The 22,717-nt window shown below is 43.7% G+C and overlaps 2 protein-coding genes across 2 annotated transcripts in view; both read right to left on the reverse strand.

Moving 5' to 3' along the window:
* Window positions 1–22,717, reverse strand: part of LOC123759432 (putative neural-cadherin 2) — a gene marked incomplete in the record, with an annotated part of 421,093 nt that overhangs the window by 215,475 nt on the left and 182,901 nt on the right.
* On the reverse strand, window positions 4,773–5,216 carry LOC138370523 (salivary glue protein Sgs-3-like). Its single transcript, XM_069334905.1, has one exon. The coding sequence runs from the start codon at window positions 5,214–5,216 to the stop codon at window positions 4,773–4,775; it is 444 nt and encodes a 147-aa protein (XP_069191006.1).

Genomic DNA, 22,717 nt, shown 5'->3' on the forward strand with positions numbered 1-22,717 from the left:
GTTACAGTTCACTTTGGGCTCAACATGTCGCCGTTTTCAGAGAGTTCGAGTCTTTGTGTCTACCTGATTTGTGTGAGATAATGGGCGTGCAGGAAGGCCTTTGTGCTGTGTGTGTGTGTGTGTGTGTGTGTGTGTGTGTGTGTGTGTGTGTGTGTGTGTGTGTGTGTGTGTGTGTGTGTGTGTGTGTGTGTGTGTGTGTACTCTCAAACCTAAAGCTACTGGACTTTCTAATACTCTCTCTCTCACTCTCTCTCTCTCTCTCTCTCTCTCTCTCTCTCTCTCTCTCTCTCTCTCTCTCTCTCTCTGCGCGTGCCCGGGTTATCTGGTCACGTAGCAGTAACTCAAGCCGAGGCGCAGAAAGTTCGTAGTCATGTCTTAAGTCAATCAATAACACAAGAAGCGAAAGTTCAATTTCGTCCTGCTTTCATTCCCCTCCTGTATCTTACACCCACCCGCACGCACGCACGGACGCACATATGTAACACCAATACTGGGGTATGCAGCTCCAGCCAGGAGTCCATACCTTGTCAAGCACAAGACGAAGCTGGACAAGGTTAAAAGGCAAGTATGCCACTTGAATAGTCCTAGAACTAAGAGGCATGAGTTACCAGGAAAAGCTGCATGAATTACACGTCACGTCGATGGATGGCAGAAGAGTTCGGAAAGACATGATCACTACATACAAATTTTTCAGGGAAATTGACTGGATAGATAAGGACGGATTATTTAAAACGGGTGGTACACGCACAAAGGGGACACAGGTGGAAGCTGAGTACCCAAATGAGCCACAGACACATTTTTTTCAGTGTCAGAGTAATTAACATTAGGCATTAGGCAGTGATGTGGTGGAGGCTGACTCCATACACAGTTTCAAATGTAGATATGATAAGAGCCCAGTAGGCTCAGAAACCTGCACACCAGTAGGTTGACAGTTAAGAGGTGGGACCAAAGAGCCGAAGCTCAACCCCCGCAAGCACAACTAGGAGAGTACACACACACACAATAACGTAGACACATAAAGTTGACAACAGGCCGGCTGTCTGCCCCACTACCGTACCAATTGGCCCATGTGAAGTGCATACATTCTCTTCTCGCTCTCTCTTAACACAGCCTGGAACACCAGCAGATTCCTTCTGACTCCTCTTAACAGGGGGAGAGTGTTCCCATATCTCTCTCTCTCTCTCTCTCTCTCTCTCTCTCTCTCTCTCTCTCTCTCTCTCTCTCTCTCTCTCTCTCTCTCTCTCTCTCTCTCCCTCTCTCTCTCTCTCTCTCTCTCTCTCTCTCTCTCTCTCTCTCTCTCTCTCTCTCTCTCTCTCTCTCCCCTCTCTCTCTCTCTCTCTCTCTCTCTCTCTCTCTCTCTCTCTCTCTCTCTCTCTCTCTCTCTCTCTCTCTCCGTCTCCCTCCCTCTCTTCCTCTCTCTCTCCCTCTCTCTCGTCTGGGCCCGGCCGACTAGGACCGTGTAGGTATTAATTTACGGCGTCTGTTTGCTTCCAACTATCTTGCAGGAGTTGCATAATTGTCTAAACAAGTTGCATCTGCTCCTGAATTTGATCATCCCTATGGTCAGTCTCTTGGCCTAACCCCCTGATTTGACTCACGGCTTCGCTCCGTGATCAGATTCAGAGACTCTGAATCGACTACAACTGAGCATCTGACCCGACTTACTAAAGATACCACCTTTGGCGCCATTGAGGGGACCCACAGCCTCGGAGATGAGAATAAAAGGCATTCAGAGAAAATCTTGCAGATTCTCCCTGAACACACTTGTTAATCGTTTTTTTACCGTACCGTTCTTAATATTTTGATATCTTTATGTTATCATAATGTGTTTATGTATTTTATTTAATTTACGTCATCATGTTGAGGTGCTGGAATTGATAACTTGCTGCTTTTGGTTGTGTCGTTTACTAAAGATTTTATCACCCACCACCTCCTAAATTTTAAGTGTGCATTTTCTGCAATCACGCGCACACACACATGCGCACGCACACACAGGGCGTGCGTGAGAGGCGGGACCAAAGAGCCAGAGCTCAACCCTCGTAAGCACAACTAGGTGAGTAGACACACACACACACACACACACACACACACACACACACACACACACACACGCACACACACACACACACACACACACACACACCCACCCACACACAAAACTGCCACAAAGCCAGCTGATTATTTCAGAGCGGCCGCATCATAATTTAAACAAAATAATTAAATCTTGGATATAATTATATAATAACGTGAACAGATAATACCACCATAAACCACCTATTATTTCAAAACCGAATTCGGAGTAAATACAGAAATATATATATATACATATATTGATTGATTTATATAATCATGGTGCGTGCTGTCGCCCCTAATTTGCAGTACTAATTAGGGGAACCATTACCATCGCGCCAGCCTCTATTGTTATCAATAATGAAAATATTTGTAAATCCTAAATCAACCTGAACGCGTTTAAATGTTCTCTATATTATTGCTTGACTCTTCATATTTATATTAGTTTTATATTTAATGTATCCTCTAATTTTTTTATGCTGGGGAGTAGGTAACGTATTATTTGGTTACTATTTTCTAGATTTTAGCAGTAAATAGGTACCTGGGAGTTAGTCAGGTGTCACGGGCTGCTTCCTGGGGGTGGAAGCCTGGTCAAGGACCAGGCCGCGGGGACACTAAAGCCCCGAAGTCATCTCAAGATAACCTCAAGAAGATACCCCCATCATAGCTGATCCTTCCCCCCCTCCTTCCTCGGGGAGGCTTACTCCCAGAACTATTCACTTTAGGTAGGCCTACTCCAAGAGCTGTGACTCTTGAGAAGGCTTACCTCTATCATAGATGTTTCTTTTGACAAGGTTAAACTCCTTAGATATATTCCTCTTCAATAGGCCTGCCTCACCAGTAAAGTAGCTCTTGAGTAAGTCTACCTCAAAGATATGCCTTAATTTCAGGTAGCTCCGCTCTGTAGCTTCATCACGTGAGACACAAGTATACAAAAGGGGCTACAAGAGCAGTATAGAGTTCAGCTCTCTAAGAAAGTCTTATATTCTGGGATCACCAATCTTGTTTTCTAATGTCTCCGTGGTGTAGTGGTAAGACACTTGCCTGGCGTTCCGCGAGCGCTTTGTCATGGGTTCGTATCCTGGCCGGGGAGGATTTACTGGGCGCAAATCCTTAACTGTAGCCTCTGTTTAACGCAACAGTAAAATGTGTACTTGGTTGTAACAACGATTCTTCGCGGCAAGGGATCGTATTCCAGGGACCTGCCCGAAACGCTACGCGTACTAGTGGCTGTACAAGAATGTAACAACTCTTGTATATATCTCAAAAAAAAAAAAATGTCCCCCGGAGCTCCAGGTGTTGTGTGGTCAACAACATTACACAACACTTGGCTAAAACCACTATTAACACAGTTTCAGTTTACATGACTAATAATTGTTAACATTAACGAAAGAAAAAAAAAAAAGGTAAATTATATGCGGAGGAAATGGCTCCCCATTGATGGGGCCCAGGAATCTTGTTAGGCTTATCGAGATTTCCTTCTCCTCCTTCCAATTGGATGCCATCAATAACAGTTGTTTAACTCCCTGTTACCTATTTACTGAAAAAAATTAACAGATGCATCAGGTGAAAGGAAACTTGATCGAACATTTCTGTTCTGCTCAGAAATCAAACCCGGGACCTTTTGGTTCGGATCAATTGTTTTGATACCAGCCCGTCCACCAACAAAGACCCAAAAGTGATTCCATCCACCCGCCAAACCCCCTGTTCATGAATTAAAAACGGTTTACACACGACTCACAACTGATTTCGTTCGAACACTTCCGGAACAAGTGCTTCACTGACGAATTTTGTTCGAACCACAACGCTATAAATGCTTCACTCACGTACTACAAATACAAATAATCGCCAACAGAACCTAAACACCTAACCTAACCTATGCCTATATATGAACAAAATGCTAATATATTATACTATTAATTTATATTTGAGAAAATTCACGTTTTGAATGATCAGCATGTTAAAATTATGAATGCGTCTGTGGGGTCGACCGCTGGATGGAATGGACTTGAGTCGAGGACGGGTTGTTTGATACATGTATTAGCTCTTCTCCTCGCTGTTTAATGGTTGGTCTATCTTGGCTAGATATATCTATATGACTGTAAGAATATATCCACAGGGTACAAAAGATACCCACAGGATATAAAAGATACCCACACATTACAAAAGATACCCACAGGGTACAAAAGATACCCACAGGGTACAAAAGATACCCATAGGGAACAAAAGATATCCACAGGGTACAAAAGATACCCACAGGGTACAAAAGATAACCACAGGATACAAAAGATACCCACAGGATACAAAAGATACCCACAGGATACAAAAGATACCCACAGGATACAAAAGATACCCACAGGATACAAAAGATACAAAAAATACAAATAGATACAGGATACAAAAAAAATGCTCACAGGGCACAATTTTAAATAAGTAACCAGTAGGGAAAACTTGGATATAAAATATAATATTTCTCTTATATATTTCTTATATGAAGATATACCTTTGTTATATCTAATCAAGAATACAAAACAAATGGAAGGGTTTAAAAAAGAACGTTAATATAGCGTTAAATATATCAATACGAAATAGACCTCACACCTCATTCGTTATCTCAGGAAGTAGTCCATTCAGTCACAGAAACCCAAGAAGTAAATATAGTAAGTTTAGACTCATAAAAAAAGACCTGGGTAAATAATGGTTCAGAAATAAGGTTGTTGTAACGCAATGTGAGATCTCTGGAATGTTTCAAGTGAAGGGAATATGTATATATGAGTTGCATTAGTTTTCTTAAGCAACGTAAGCTTGACAGTGGCACGCTTGACAGTGGCACGCTTGACAGTGGCACGCTTGACAGTGGCACGCTTGGCAGTGGCACGCTTGACAGTGGCACGCTTGGCAGTGGTACACTTGACAGTGGCACGCTTGACAGTGGCACGCTTGGCAGTGGCACGCTTGACAGTTGCTGGCTGCATTAAGGTGTTACTGGTAAAGATAGAAGAGCTGTTTCTCAATTCTGGCTTCAGCTCCAGTCCCGAGCAAGTTCCAGAATTGATGATACGTTGAAAATTGTTATAACTATGCCGTCTGGGATGCTCTCGGACGCAGGTTCGAATCCTCGTCACGGCCCTTGTGGATCCGTTCATATGCCTTCCAGTTTGCCTCCAATAGTGAAAAGTTCGCTGTTGTTTATAAATTTAATAACAAAAAAATTACGTCTTTTATTACCAGTTTATAAACTTTCGAGGAAATTATTTACGAAAAGATACACACTTACGTTAATAATTTGTTCAATTAACAGTTGCAACATTATAAAAACATGGGAATATAATTTAGAACTATTGATGGACTATGCAGGACAATCTCTTGTGCAAATACCATCCATCCTTCAAACTCGTCACCAATTATAGCTAAAATGTAATTAACTCGACAGAAACTGCATTTCAGGAGGATGGGATGTATTTAGTGAGAATTAAAAATATATATAATTAAATCAACTGCACAATTCCGAGTTTCGCTCTGTTATCAACACATTAACGTTATTGGTGAGTTGGTGATTTTGTTTTGTTTTAATTACAAGAAATATTTTGTCCATAGAACTTCAGGTTGGGGTCTCCCAGCTGCTGAGCTCAGCTGGCCGTCACAACAGCAGTACATACTTTTGTCTGGGACAATGTGCAGGACTACAGGGCAGTTGGGTTGTTAGCAAGCAGCTCCAATGGCCTCAATAACCAAGATTGATAGACCTTAAGCCAAACAACACACCAATGACTGACACCTGTTAGTTTTGAGAGGAAATCCGACAGTGACACAGTACACAGTGCCACTGAGAGGAGACATGACAGTGCCGGATAACTGTCACAAACTATCACTAACTACCGCCAGGAGACACCTCGGGAGGAAGCCACACCCGGCTCCAACAGCCACAGGAGGCTAACGGCCATTCGTAACTACCCAGTTATTAAGGCTGTGTTTACACTGACTGATGTGAGGAGGTAGACATGACACTGAGCAGGTCACGAGTCCCGTGATCACCGTGTCAAGAGTCATGTGGCCACAGTGTCAAGAGTCATGTGGCCACAGTGTCAAGAGTCATGTGGCCACAGTGTCAAGACTCCCGTGGCCACAGTGTCAAGAGTCATGTGGCCACAGTGTCAAGAGTCATGTGGCCACAGTGTCAAGAGTCATGTGGCCACAGTGTCAAGAGTCATGTGGCCACAGTGTCAAGAGTCATGTGGCCACAGTGTCAAGACTCCCGTGGCCACAGTGTCAAGAGTCATGTGGCCACAGTGTCAAGACTCCCGTGGCCACAGTGTCAAGAGTCATGTGGCCACAGCAGTGTCAAGACACCGGCCAGTGAGGCCTTGACAAGTTGACTTTCACAGGTACTGAATGTTTTTGTAGATTACTGTGAAAATAACCGTGAGAGAAAGAATTCAACTGTTTACGGTACTTCAACCATGCAAGAGAATCATCAGAAAACATCTGTTACTGCAAGAGCAGTAACTCAGCTTAGGTGCTAAGTTTATGTGAGAAGTTCAGGCGCTAAGTTTAAAGCCTGTAGACAGCCTGGGTCACTAAGGCCGCATTCATTCTTTCTCCTAACTTGAAAAGTTTACTTAAATCCTTTAAAGACCTTATGAATAAAAGTAGACTCACAGAGCATACATACTCGGGAAAAAGAGATGTGAACCTGTCTATGAGGAAGGGTCGAATTAACAGATTTTCTTTAGGGGGGGGGGGGTGAATTGGTAGATATCATCTACGTGGAGGGGTTGAATTAGTAGATATCATCTACGTGGAGGTTATCTTGTTATCTTGAGATGATTTTGGGGCTTTTTAGTGTCCCCGCGGCCCGGTCCTCGACCAGGCCTCCACCCCCAGGAAGCAGCCCGTGACAGCTGACTAACTCCCAGGTACCTATTTTACTGCTAGGTAACAGGGGCTCGGCTCCCAAAGGCTCGGGCTCGGGAAGCTCAAGCTCTATCAAGTCATCAAGTCAAATCAAGTCAAATCAAGTCAAGTCAAGTGGAGGGGTGGATTAGTAGATATCATCTACGTGGAGGGGTTTAAGTGGTAGATATCATCTACGTGGAGGGGTTGAATTAGTAGATACCCAGTGCCGTGCAACTGGGCTCAGGACACAGTCGTGCAAGTGGGCTCACGGCACGGGCGTGCAACTGGGCTCACGGCACGGTCGTCTCGTCTGTATGTGTCACGAGATAATTCACGCGTGCCATCGCGGACACGCACGCGCCGGCGCGCGCTATGTTACGTACCAACTCTTCTCAATAATTTCCCGCCAAAAAATATGTTAATAGGATTTTTTTTCCTACCTCTGACAACATGGCCTCACAAAATATCAAAATAAAAACGACTAAATTTTATTAATTATACGCAGAAAAAAAATGTTGCATTGTGAACATACTAATTCTGAACAAAGTTTTAATTATTCACTTTTTGGGATTAAAATTTATCACTGAAAAAGACATTAAAGGAAGGCAGAAAGAGAGGTAGAAAGTTAAGTCACTGAGATATAACATATTTTGCCAGGATATCAGCAAATGGGGGAACTGATATCTTATGTGACTAATCTCTATTATCAGATAAATAAAAAAATAAACATATATATATATATATATATATATATATATATATATATATATATATATATATATATATATATATATATATATATATATATACCTTAGTAGGGCTCTATTCCTTTAGTTCTTTATCAGTAGTTAGACCTGATAACTACGCCACTACCAATGGTTGTTCCCAACACGTGCATAACGCCTCACGATGACTGATTACCGACTGCAACACAAGACCTTGCAATACCCAGAATGTGTACAATAGTCAGATCGTCCGAGGCCAACCCCCTCCCCCCCCCCCCCCACCCCCCCCACCCAACTTTTCCTCATTTGCTTACAACACAAATTATCCCCCCTACCCCCCCCCCCACCCCAACCAATCACGCTGACTGTCGTTCAAGCGTCACGCACACACACACACACACACACACACACACACACACACACACACACACACACACACACACACACACACACACACACACACTCAGGAATCTGTACACCTGTTGATTGACGGTTGAGAGGCGGGACCAAAGAGCCAGAGCTCAACCCCCGCAAACACAACTAGGTGAGTACAACTAGGTGAGTACACACACGTTACTTAGCACTGTAATTTATCATCGTGTCCTGCAAGATAGATAAATTACCAGTGGTCGAGTACCCCATGGTCTTATACACACTATGTAGCCCTACATATGTCTAACCAGGTGTTACATATATGTAGGGCTAAACTACATATATCTAACCATGTGCAAGGAGAGGGGGAAGAGGAAGGGAACACACACACACACACACACACACACACACACACACACACACACACACACACACACACACACACACACACACACACACACACACACACAAGACGAACTTCAAGCTTCCAAACTAACTGAGCTGTTTAATGAAGCCGTCAAAGCCAACCACGGGCGCCCGACGGCCTCCTCACTAGACGAATTAGTCGCCCTAATTACTAGATAGTCTCGTAATTATCCCTGGCGCTCACAGGATTTTTTTTAGTCCTGTGATATTTTAATTTAATCCTGTGATTCTGTAATTTTATTTCTGCAATTCATTGATGGAACGTTTGAAGCGTTGAAGTGATTAAACGTTTTTCGTTTGTTCATTCTTACGACGTGCGTTACACGGGACCTTCCCTGGGACCCACGACACAAGCGTGCAGGGCTGTGGCCACATGCTGGAGCTTAGGATTCGAACCCAGACAGCCAGGAGCACTACGCACGTGGCGCACCCGGTTCCTGAACCACTCGACCAACCGTGACTGTACAAAAGACATTGGTAGCCGAGGCTATATCCCCCAACGTCTCGACAGCACTTGGTGGTAAGCATGGACATTGATAATTCATCGAGCTCTCGGGACGTTCTGTCGGGACGTTGGGGATATAAACTCGGCTACCAATGTCTTTTGTACAGTCACGGTTGGTCGAGTGGTTAAGGAACCGGGTACGCCATGTGCATAGTGCTCCTGACTGTCTGGGTTCAAATCCTTCTGGGGGTGGAGTTTTCAGTTATATATATATATATATATATATATATATATATATATATATATATATATATATATATATATATATATATATATATATATCAATAACAATACCTAACCCAACTACTATCATTACACTCAATACCTATGATTCTCACTGGTATTTTGAATGGTAGAAAGGTGACTTAATATTTTGTTGATGTACACTGACGGTGAATATGGAGGACACTGGAGGCCGTGTCAGGACTGTCAGGACCAATATGAGCAGCTCTTGCCTCCTCCAGGTTCACTTTAGCACCCACCCTCGGGGGTCATTACCAGGAGATCCTGGAAGCCCTGTTGAGAGAGAGAGAGAGAGAGAGAGAGAGAGAGAGAGAGAGAGAGAGAGAGAGAGAGAGAGAGAGAGAGAGAGAGAGAGAGAGAGAAGGGGAAAGCTCTAAGCCTGATAACAGGACCCAGAGGTCGTCTACTCTCAATGAAGAACGAGAGAGGTCAATATGAAGAATTTTTAATTAACTTTGACGCGAGGAGGAGCCTCCATGAAGGGTGGGACCCGAGTAGGGCGGCCCGTGAAGGAAGATTAGGACCTCAGCCGCACGTCCTGGGCCCGACCACCATAAACTGGTTCTTTCTTGAGACCTAACACAGCCAATTGTTGGCTGCGTGTTGGATTTCTTTCACACGACGAGAATAATACGTTCATATGAGGTTATTATTCGGCTATCTTCGATGATGGCCAGCAACGGGTTAATGACATGGGGGCAGATTAAATCCCTGTCAAATTCCAAAATCTTATTTAACAGTTCTTTATCGTAGTCTAGTCAGCGACACTCTGAGTCAGTCAGTCAGTCAGTCAGTCAGTCAGTTAAACACAGTCTACGACAACTAACTGGGAAATGAGTAAGAGAGTTTGAGTGTGTTTCGAAATAGATGTCTGATTCATCCTCGACTGGAAAGGATGGGAAGAGGGGGGGGGGGGTACCTTCCTCCCCTTTCCAAAGGGGGTAACTACCAGTCGAGGGGTGACGAGGTGAGAGTTATATACACGTGATCAACCAGGCTGTGATTCATACGTCAGGCTGCGAGCAGCCGCGTCCAACAGCCTGGTTGACCAGTCCAGCAACGAGGAGGCCTGGTCGATGACCGGGCCGCGGGGACGCAAAGCCCCGGAACAACTCCAAGGTAACCCCTACTCTCCCCCCCCATCCTTCCCTCTCTTACACCAAATACTAATAATCCAACCAATCCTCCTGTGAAGATAGTACTTATTGTAACTATGTACACCATCGTACTCATATTGACGTAATGGGCAATTAGATAGTAGAATGTGGTACTATTCACTTTTATAGAGTCCGGAAAAATTAAACTGAAACCCCCCATACTTGATCATTCTTAGGCCTAGTATAGTACATATATGAACTATAACGTCTATTATCTGAGGCCTCAGATAGTGTGTATTCGGCCTAGGATGATTAGGTTAAGTTTTATTACCAATATAAATACAAAACCTTTTCCGGTTTGTCTATATTCAGTAGCACCAAATTCTATTATGTAATTGTCTATTACATCAATATACGTACGATGGGTCACGCCGTTAATGTAATTGTTACCTAAACAGGATGATATATCTTGAGGTTATCTTGAGATGATTTCGGGGCTTTTTAGTGTCCCTGCGGCCCGGTCCTCGACCAGGCCTCCACCCCCAGGAAGCAGCCCGTGACAGCTGACTAACACCCAGGTACCTATTTTACTGCTAGGTAACAGGATCATAGGGTGAAAGAAACTCTGCCCAATGTTTCTCGCTGGCACCTGGGATCGAACCCAGGACCTGGATCACAAGTCCAGCGTGCTGTCCGCTTGGCCGATCGGCTCCCGTTGAATGATAGCCAGAATAATTATAACAATTTTCACTATAATAGCAAAAGTGACAATTTTTTAAATAAAAAACAGCAACGTTAATTAAGGAGTGTGAAAGGGACGAAGAAAAATATTAGTAAAGAAAACAGGGATTTTCTTTACTAATATTTTAAAATACTAAAATTTGTAATATAAGAAAATATAAATATTTCAAATAAAAATATTTAATTCTAAATATTTAATATTAAAGAAAATGTAAGAAGAGGAAAGTGAGTGAGGAAGAAGGGGAAACTCAAGAAAACGGTGGAAGAGACGGCAATAGAGGCAGCAACACCAGCAAGCAGGAAACCTTAACGAGCTGGATAAGCCAAGTAAGCACTACTGGATCCTATGCAATGGTGTGTAAAATTTAAGTAAATAGGTCCCGTGGTGCGAGAAGTGGCATGGTAAGTGGAGGAGACCTGGGGTCTGGGGACCCACTGACCAGTGGGAGGGGGGAACCCCTGACCAGCAAGAAAATATCGAGGCCAGTATATTCCACGAGAACACTGCCGGCGGGTGCAGTCAAGTGTATGGCGAGGGAAGAGACCATGAGCGACATCCCAGTGAAAGGCCCGAGTTAAATGTGTAATTTCAAGGATAGTTCCTCAGTATGTTGCTAACTTGTAACGCAGTTTTTCCTCCTCTGTGAGTAGAGAACGTCTGGTTTCGCTGCGCCTGTCTCCCTTAGCCGAGACGAACACCACCGTGGCCGTTCAGCCGAGGCAGCGAACGTTCATTAGCATAAACGGTAGGATTCTCCCCATACGCGGAACACTTTGTTTCTGTACTCACAGTTCTGTGTCTGGTTCCTCTTGTCAAGATGAAAATCAACGTTGTGATTCAATTTCCGAAACATGCATTGATTAGTGCAAATGGTGGTGCTTCTACCAGAGTGAATAAGTCGCCGACTTATTTATCTTAAATCTCTCTATATAAAAGAGAATGTTCGTTGGTTCATTTGTCTGTCCGAGGTAGGAGGCCAGACGCTTGGGGCTATCCTCACACAACTTCCCAAGATGACACATAGGGGATATGGGAATGTCATAGGCCAGTCGGGGTTGGCCCCAGTGGCACACTTTAAGAAATATCGAACCCCTCTGCGATTTTCACGAAATCAAGCCTGAAACCAGTGAAGTAGGTTTTCCTGAAGAGTTATTTAACACTTTTTCAGTGCTTCGTAATATACAGATTACATTTTTAGAGAGAGAGGGGGGGGGATGGGGGAGAGAAAGGCGGGAGAGGTGGGATGATTGAAGAGAAGGAAAGAGTAAAGAGAAGGAAAGAGGGAAGGGAAGAGAGGGGATAGAAGAGAAGGGGTAGTGGGAGAGAGAATGGAGAGGGGAAAGTCTGGGAGAAAGACAGACCAGACACAGACAAACACCCCCTCTACTATTATACAAAATCATATATGCCACCTAAGAGCAGCCACATTACACATATGTATACAGTACATACTAATATACAATATTCCCTGGCAGTCCTTCAAGCTATAGGAGGATGAGTTTGGCTCTCAAAGAGTACAGTTATGATGGACTATGATATCAAAACAGTGGATCAGGTAAGATTTTAGATGTGATCTTCCTGTTGTGGAACGGCAAATAATCAGTGAGGATATAATGCAGAAGAGCTAAGGGGTATATAAGAAGCATGATAGATAAAGATACTAGTAGATAAGGACCTTGAAAGGGAAAAATAGGTAAACAGCTTTCCCTACTGGGAAGGGATAGGAACCAGACACGAACTCACAAAACTTTACGTGTCATTCGTGTTATACCTCTCCTCCTCTTCCTCATTCTTCTTCTCTCCCTTCCCACTCCATTTTCCTGCCTCTTATATCCCCATTTCTTTTCCTCCCCACATTACCCCGTCACCTATTAACTCCTTCCTTACCCATTCAACCAGGAAACTCCACTGGGAATTCATTCGACGTAATAACCAGAAATCTTAACCCTTTTACTGCTTAATTAATTAATTATATCACCTGGTGCATACAAAAAATGTAATATATTTTTTCTTCGGAAATTATACGCGGAAATAAGGTAGGAATGGGTAAAATAGTACACCAATAATATTCTCGCCGCAATGTTGGTCTGACGCGTTTACAAAGTCGTTTTTTAGGGCAATTAACACTCGTATTTACATTATATACTGTAAATATATTCTCTAATATATTATTATTAGTAATGTATTACCTTACAATCAATTTTGCTGATTTACGAAACGAAAACAACACTGGATTACATATTTACAAACTTTAAGATTTGTTGATATATTTTACAATTTATCCATTACCTGTAAATGTAAACCCCAAAGAAAAGACTTTCGGTATTATTACCTAATTTGTGCATCAGAGCCATCTAGTGACGGGAGACCTAACATCCCAGTCCCTGGTGGCGTTGTGGCAACACACTCGACCCGCGCCTTGCCAGCGATTTGGTCTGGGGCTCGAGTCCTGGCCAGGGAGGAGTGACTGGACGCCAATGCTTACCTGCTCGCCCCTGTTCACCCAGCAATAATTGGGTACCTGGTTGTTAACCGATTGGGTTAAGGGGGGAGTCATATTCCAAGGAAAACTAGTGGGTGAGACTTACTATAAGCCTCTCTCAGCCGCTAAGGGGGAGTCAGAAGCCATCTGATCCTACACCCACATTATATGACTGCTCTGAGGCCAGAATCTTGGTGTATTTGTGGGTAAAGACAAAAGATGAATTACGTGATCCACAAATGTTTTTCAGGAGACGAAGAGACACTTGGCGTCACCGAATAAAAAGTGAGGAGTAAGCAGTGTCCTCCGCTGACTGAACAATGACAGCTCCGTCAGATCTTCCTCTTCTCCACGACAGCTCCGTCAACATGGAGAATAGTTAAGATCTGGGAAAGGATACACGGAGACCACGTCAGAGGAAGAGTGCAACAGAGAGAGGAATGAATATGTGTCAAGCACCACAGAAACAGAGACGAAACGCGAAAACTATGTAGCATAGGTGGCAAAAGAGCAGCTGGAACTAGTGTATAGCACAACGAGAGGAAAAAACCAGGAGGAAAGAGGGGGGGAGGAAGGAAAAGGAAGGAGAAGGAAGAGGGAAGGGAGGGAATTATCAGAGGGGGAAAGCGCCAAGCTATTACGACTATATAGCACTTGGAAAGGGTCAGGATTAGGATTTGGGATGGGAAGAGGGGCACGGAATGATGCCCAACTACTTGGACGGTCGGGGATTGAACTTCCAGGTAGCGATCAGTCCAGAAACTGAGCCGCTCTCGAGGACATCCTTGACCGCCTGCGAGTCCTGACGGCCGCAACAATGAGGTAAGGCAACATCTTAAGGATCCAGATGTGCTAAGACGTGTAGCCAACACAAGTCTTCCAATGACTGCTATAGAATACAACTGATGTGCTGACCGAACCTCTTTCAATAATCTAAAAATGCTTTATTAGAAAGTGGGGGAACTACCAGACACGTAGAAGACTGACGATGTCATAACTACATATAAATGGGAGACAGGAGGTTCTAAATTACATATCTTTACAGGCATGCCATGAAAGGTCCTAGTAATATTAAACCGGAGACCAATGAAACACATAGAACGATCTTTGTGACGAAGCTTAAACACGGGTTCACACAAGGGAATGAAAAGTCGTGTCTGATAAACCTAATAGAGTTCCACGAAGAGATGTAAACGATAAAGGAAAGCAAAGGATCAGCTGAGTGTATTTTCTTCCACTAGCAGAACGCCATCGACACTGTCCAGCACACGAGGCTACGGCCCAAACTTGACAACCAAGATGGAATCATTTGATCCGCGCTGAACCGGGTGATAGAATACCTATGCACTAGGAAGCAGAGTGTAGTAGTGAGACCGGAGTGATCAGAACTGAAGGAAATAACAAACAGAATACCACAGGGATCTGTACAAGGACCCATTCCGTTTCTGATATATGTTAATAGACATAACTGACGAAATAGCATCCATTATTATTATATTTGCCGATGGGATAAAATTTACGAAACGAGTTAAAACAGAAGAGAATATTAGAAAGATCAATGTGGAACTGGACAACCACACAACCAAGAGAGATGATCCGAGATGCTCGACATAATCCAACTAAATGCGAGATGAGGATGATAAGATGAGATGACGTGATAAGGAATAAAATCCAGAAGTAGACCTAACCGCAAGGCTTCCCCCGGAGGCACATGTAAACAGGATAACATCAGCTGTGTATGCAAAGCTGGCGAACATTCATGTAACTTCAGATACCTGGAAAGGAAGATTTAAAACCACTGTATTTTGCCTATATTAGAAAAGTCTTGAATATGTTTATGGTTTATTTGAATATGAATATGGTTCAGTAACAGGGTTGTTGATTTATGGAACCAATTGCCGCGTAACGTGGCGGAGGTGGGGTCCCTCGATTGTTTCAAGCGTGGGTTGGACATGTATATGAGTGGGATTGGGTGGTTTATAAATAGGAGCTGCCTCGTATGAGCCAATAGGCCTTCTGCAGTTACCTTTGTTCTTATGTTCTTATATTCTTATGTTGCCCCCCACTGAAGAATCCTCTACTTGAACAAAACGTACAGGAAGTACAAACGTTTGCTACAACACAGGTTCATGAACTGAGGACTGAGCTATGAGGATAAGCTGAGGAAACTAGATCTCACAATGCTAGAAAAAGCACTAGGAAAGATGAGACATGATTACGACATATAAAGAGTCTTATATGCACTGACAATGAGGCACCGACAAAGTGGACAGAATCGAGATGTTCAACATGAACAGGGGCAAGACGAGAGCCCATTGGTGTAAACTAGCCACTCAGAGGAGCCATGGGGGATGCCAGACATCACCTGAATAATTAATGAACACGTGAATGAGTTGAAATGGGCGAAAGTATGAGAGAGAAAAGTTCTGATAAACAGGGAGTGGGTCACTGCAATAGGCGACTGCAAGGCGGGGCCCAGGAACCAAGGTTCGCCTTACAAGCACACGTAGGTTAGTATCCGATACATGAACCGGAAACACCAGAAAACGATGCAGTAACCGACCATTTTCAGCAATGACCGGCCTTTCGAAAAATTCGGATCAATTGTCATGTATAAAACTTCGTGTGTTTGTGGGACAGAGGAAAAAGATGAGAGAGAGAGAGAAAGAGAGAGAGAGAGAGAGAGAGAGAGAGAGAGAGAGAGAGAGAGAGAGAGAGAGAGAGAGAGAGAGAGAGAGAGAGAGAGAGAGAGAGAGAGACAGACAGACAGAGGAAAAAGATGAGAGAGAGAGAAAGAGAAAGAGAGAGAGAGAGAGAGAGAGAGAGAGAGAGAGAGAGAGAGAGAGAGAGAGAGAGAGAGAGAGAGAGAGAGAGAGAGAGAGACAGACAGAGGAAAAAGATGAGAGAGAGAAAGAGAGAGAGAGAGAGAGAGAGAGAGAGAGAGAGAGAGAGAGAGAGAGAGAGAGAGAGAGAGAGAGAGAGAGAGAGAGAGAGAGAGAGAGAGAGAGAGAGAGAGACAGACAGAGGAAAAAGATGAGAGAGAGAGAAAGAGAAAGAGAGAGAGAGAGAGAGAGAGAGAGAGAGAGAGACAGACAGAGGAAGAGAGAGAGAGAGAGAGAGAGAGAGAGAGAGAGAGAGAGAGAGAGAGAGAGAGAGAGAGAGAGAGAGAGAGAGACACAGAGAGAGACACAGAGAGAGAGAGAGATAAAGAATAAAAATAAGCAAACAGGAAGATACAAATATAGCAGAAAACAGCAAAATCGTAATTAGTCAAAACATTAATTATGTATTAAAACAATTAACCCCCAAAAAAGGTAATTGACAAAACAGCAAAAGACCGTAAGAGACAACAAGCACAAATATCAGGCACTAATTACTGCACTGAAATAAAAATAGGAACAATAGTTAATTAATTCTGAAATAGCTGAGTGAAATGTAAACACTGCAAATCATAAATTTACAGAAACCTCGATAGGTCAACAGTGTTAACGGAAAGACAACAGCATAAAAACGGCAAATAAACGGGAACAATTCCAATTCGACAACGGCAGATCAACAATATAAAACCCAAACAGTAAATCAAAGCAAAAAACGGCAATTCAGCAACAACAAAAAAAGCTAAATCAACAGAAAGAAAGGGAATGAATGTTCCCGTTAACGGAAACGGCCCTCCCATGTGTGGCTTGAAAACCCAGACGATATTTGGCTTCTCCCAAAAATGTTTCGTAAAAGGAGGTCCAATATTAACAAAAACTGCAAGAGATGTTGCTCCTCAGATTGGCTCGCTGTAAGAGGATGCTGAGAAGATGCTAAGACGCGGAGAGGATGCTGAGAGGATGCTGAGAAGACGCTAAGACGCTGAGAGGATGCTGAGAAGACGCTAAGACGCTGAGAGGATGCTGAGAAGACGCTAAGACGCTGAGAGGATGCTGAGAAGACGCTAAGACACTGAGAGGATGCTGAGAAGATGCTGAGACGCTGAGAGGATGCTGATAAGATGCTAAGACGCTGAGAGGATGCTGAGAAGATGCTAAGACGCTGAGAGGATACTAAGAAGATGCCAAGACGCTGAGAGGACGCTGAGAAGATGCTAAGACGCTGAGAGGATGCTGAGACGTGAGAAAATGCTGAGAAGAGGCTTTAAATACTGAGAAGGGTGCTCAGAGGATGGTGAATGATAAATATAAATTTTCATTGATAAATCACGTTCGTGTGATCTCTTTATGTATGTATATGCATCTTTCGTGCATATATTTTGAATCAGAAAATTCTTCGTGGATAAAACGAGCTTCATATATACAACAATAAACATTATGTACACAGCTAAAAACAGAAGTCACGTTCAGGGGTGGAATTACAAATATAGAAAACTGGATGTTCGGTACGAGGTCAGCCTTCCAATAACATTTATTGGGGGGACTGTTCTAGTGCAAAAGCTGTGGTGACCCCGAATGGCAGCAGGGAGATGCCAAGAACGTATCATATGAATTTAATATGAATTACCTGAATGAAATATGAAATATCATATGAATTAAATACTGGCTTGCATGTATTTAAATACTGGCTTGCACTATTCACCATGAATAGTTCTCTTCAGGGTTATATAGTGACTGGTGACCAGTTCCCCCAGGGTTATATAGTGACTGGTGACCAGTTTCCCAGGGTTATATAGTGACTGGTGACCAGTTCCCCCAGGGTTATATAGTGACTGGTGACCAGTTCCCCAGGGTTATATAGTGACTGGTGACCAGTTCCTCCAGGGTTATATAGTGACTGGTGACCAGTTTTCTAGGGTTATATAGTGACTGGTGACCAGTTCCCCCAGGGTTATATAGTGACTGGTGACCAGTTTTCTAGGGTTATATAGTGACTGGTGACCAGTTCCCCAGGGTTATATAGTGACTGGTGACCAGTTTTCTAGGGTTATATAGTGACTGGTGACCAGTTCCCCAGGGTTATATAGTGACTGGTGACCAGTTCCCCAGGGTTATATAGTGACTGGTGACCAGTTCCCCAGTGTTATATAGTGACTGGTGACCAGTTCCCCAGGGTTATATAGTGACTATTGACCAGTTTAATCAGCGGATATTGACCAGTTTAATCAGCGGATATTGACCACATTTCTGGGAGGGAAATATTGTCACAATCATTTTGAAAAAAGTGGCACCAGTCATTTCTTTTTTTCACTCGAGACTGTATAGCAAAATTTAAACCAATTCCTGCCTCTCTGTTGTCCTAGTTGAGTGACGACGCTTAACGACGACGGGCCGCTGAAATGCGCAGAACGAGGCTAATTGCACGCGCAGATGGGACCGAATTTGTATTAATTAGGGCGATCAACCCGGCTCAAATTATCTAAATGGGTTCAGTTCCTTTGCGGATTCAGTTAATCATAATTTAATCCTGTCTGTCTCTCTCATTCGTTGCTGCAGAGGCGCGATCGTGTCGGCTCGGCCGGATATGTCGACGAATGTCGCATATTTAGCCGTTTTTATCAGGTCTTTCACGACATTGTGGGTGGTTAGCGTCCACCGAGGGTCGTTCCCAATCACAACGGGTCCTCCACAATCACAACGGGTCCTCCACAATCACAACGGGTCATCCACAATCACAACGGGTCCTCCACAATCACGACGGGTCCTCCACAATCACAACGGATCCTCCACAATCACAACGAGTCTTCCACAATCATAACGGGTCCTCCACAATCACAACGGGTCCTCCACAATCACGACGGGTCCTCCACAATCACAACGGGTCCTCCACAATCACAACGGGTCCTCCACAATCACGACGGGTCCTCCACAATCACAACGAGTCCTCCACAATCACAACGGGTCCTCCACAATCCCGATAGATCCTCCACAATCACAACGGGTCATCCACAATCACAACGGGTCCTCCATAATCACAACAGGTCCTTCACAATCACGATAGATCCTCCACAATCACAACGAGTCCTCCACAATCACAACGAGTCCTCCACAATCACAACGAGTCCTCCACAATCACAACGGGTCCTCCACAATCACAACGGATCATCCACAATCACAACGACTCCATGCAATTGCAGAAAAAGAAGGCAAAGGGACTTAATAAAAAGGCCATAATTCCAGATCCATATCACCTCGTTGCTGGAAACGACGAGAAAGGAACTTTTCAAGAAAGACAAAAAGACTTGGCCAGTTACCATGAAGATGTATCATCTGGGAAACTTTAAAAGGTCCATAAAGTTCCAGTTATTCTGCGTTATTATGAATACTATTCTTAAGCCGGCGTGTTATCTTGGGAGTATATCATCCGGAGGGGAGGATAGCGAGATGGGAGGGGAGGATAACGGAATGGAAGGGTAAGATAACGGGATGGGAAAAGGAGAGAACCTTTATCGGGGGGCCCTGCTATACTATAATTAGCTTTAGGGACAGTATATACACGCTCTGTCTAGAGATCCATCAGTCTGTTTGTAACTAATTTTCTGTGTATGTTCTTTTACCTGAATAAACATTATTACCTTATTATTATTATTATTATTATTATTATTATTATTATTATTATTATTATACAGAGAGAGAGAGAGAGAGAGAGAGAGAGAGAGAGAGAGAGAGAGAGAGAGAGAGAGAGAGAGAGAGAGAGCCAGGCTGCCCAAGAGCCCCCACTCTCTAAGAGCCGCAGGGGATAAACTCACTTCATCAAGTTAAGCAGCATCTTAATGTGTGCATCCCGGCTCTTGTCTTCAGGCATAGTTTTTCTGGGATGACACTCTCTGTCTGTCTGTCTGTCTCTCTATCTCTCTCTAAAAAACTTACCCCCATTATTATTGAGGACTTTCCCGGTTGTACTCTGAACAAGAATATTGTCTATGTAATGAAGGCTTTGTCGGGTAAGCTGTTCCGCAGGTTATCTAACATCAGCCAATGGGTGAAAAAGCATCTCATGCTGTCTACCTTGCGTTGTGTGTTATCGCGTTAAGGACGTTATCACTGCGAGACTGATGCTGTACCTGTTACAACAATGTTTTGTCTTCTACTCTCTAGGGCACTTGATGTTGTAGAGGGGACAACTTTATTTATTTGTTTATATATAAAAAGGTACATTGGGTTTGTGAGGATACATAGCATGGTATTTACAATCTTTTGTACTATTGGCTACTCCTTCACTGTCTAGTTTGTATTGGTAGTCCTGAGGCCTTCAGCCTTTCCTGGTATATGAGTTAATTTGTGGGAAAGTGTGGGAAAAATTTGGTTTCTCTTTGTAGAGCCTGACGAACCTTTTCCAGGTCAGTTATGTCTTCTCTGTTTTCCTGTCAGTGACTGGGAGACTGTCATTCTGAGGTCCGTTTTTGTGTATCTATCTGCTGCAGGGTCGTGGTGTTGATGTGGTAGTTGTGGAGTGCCAAATTATGCACAACAAGCAAGGTCTTGCAGTGATTAATATTAAACCGCACTTGCCGGCCTGGCCATATGAGAGGTTCGTATAGATCATGTCGCGAAGCCTCAATATCATTACCGTCTCCTGCTCTTCGTTAACTTTGTCTCGTTAGCTATTATGTGGTTCGTGTCGGCATATCTATTACAAAATATATTGTCGGTAAACGGTAATCTTGAGGTATTTCCCTCGGAATTGTTTGTCTAGTTGCTATCTCTGCCTCACCTGGCTCCTCGCTATCTCTGCCTCACCTGGCTCCTCGCTATCTCTGCCTCACCTGGCTCTCTGCTGTCTCTACCTCACCTGGCTCCTCGCTATCTCTGCCTCACCTGGCTCTCTGCTGTCTCTACCTCACCTGGCTCCTCGCTATCTCTACCTCACCTGGCTGCTCGCTATCTCTACCTCACCTGGCTGCTAGCTATCTCTGCTTTCCCCTCAGGATAACACTCTGTGGTTTTTTTAACCTGGCTTTCATCCATTCCAATATTTTACTAATTTCAAGTACCGGTAGTTTCTGACCCTCGATGTAATGTTTGACGTTTCTGGCCAATCCCCGACACGTGTGGACCAAACAGCATTGCCACCAGAACTAAACCGCTGCTCCACACACAAGCCACAGGCTCAACACTATATGAGAACGACCTCCGATAATATTATGACGACTCAAAGCCTCGGAGAAAAAACACATGGCATTCTACCAACCCCCCTCTCTTTGTTTTTCCGTTATTCATTCATTTAATAGGTTTAGTATACCGTAGAGTTTCAAAAGAATCCTTTTATCACTTACGTTCATATAAATTAATTGGTAAGTATACATTTATTGATATGAAAATACTGCATGTTTTCACCAAAGCAAGAATGAGAGTTTCGAAACTGTTTTTTTGTATATAAATAAAGATCTGGGAAGGTTGAATTAATTTACAGAAAACACTAACATGCATTCATATAATTTCCTGAGGAAATAAGTCACAATAACGTGACTGAAGAATGTTGACCAGACCACACACTAGAAGGTGAAGGGACGACGACGTTTCGGTCCGTCCTGGACCATTCTCAAGTCGATTGAGAATGGTCCAGGACGGACCGAAACATCGTCGTCCCTTCACCTTCTAGTGTGTGGTCTGGTCAACAAAATTTTTCCTGACTTTCTCCCAGTTCTTCAGCTGCGGGTCCGGGATGCAGCGAGCATCTCCCCTTTACCTTGCAACAGGAAACCCGTTGCTCTGTTTTTTTGTTTTTGTTTTCCCTAACGTTGAAACAGGAAACCGGTTGATCTCGAGCTTCTAGCGTTGAAACAGGAAACCGGTTGATCTCGAGCTTCTGGCGTTGAAACAGGAAACCGGTTGATCTCGAGCTTCTAGCGTTGAAACAGGAAACCGGTTGATCTCGAGCTTCTGGCGTTGAAACAGGAAACCGGTTGATCTCGAGCTTCTGGTGCTTCCTAGCGAATTTATCTGCCCAGCTCCAAAGGAACTTGTATGACCACGTACCGTAGCAGCCAAGGGGAGTCTGAACAGTGGGGCGAGAAGCAACACGTGGGGTTTCAGACCCACTGTACCGGAGACAGGTGTTAGTGTGAGAACACCTGTGTTCTGCCTTTGCCATCATGATGGCAGAAACAAATGGGAAGAGTTTCATTCACCCTGATGCCCCTGTTACCTAGCAGTAAATAGGTACCTGGGAGTTAGATTGCTGTTACGGGCTGCTTCCTGGATGTGATTGTGTATGTGGGGA

The sequence above is a fragment of the Procambarus clarkii genome, chromosome 32, assembly GCF_040958095.1.
Source record: "Procambarus clarkii isolate CNS0578487 chromosome 32, FALCON_Pclarkii_2.0, whole genome shotgun sequence".
NCBI lineage: Eukaryota > Metazoa > Arthropoda > Malacostraca > Decapoda > Cambaridae > Procambarus > Procambarus clarkii.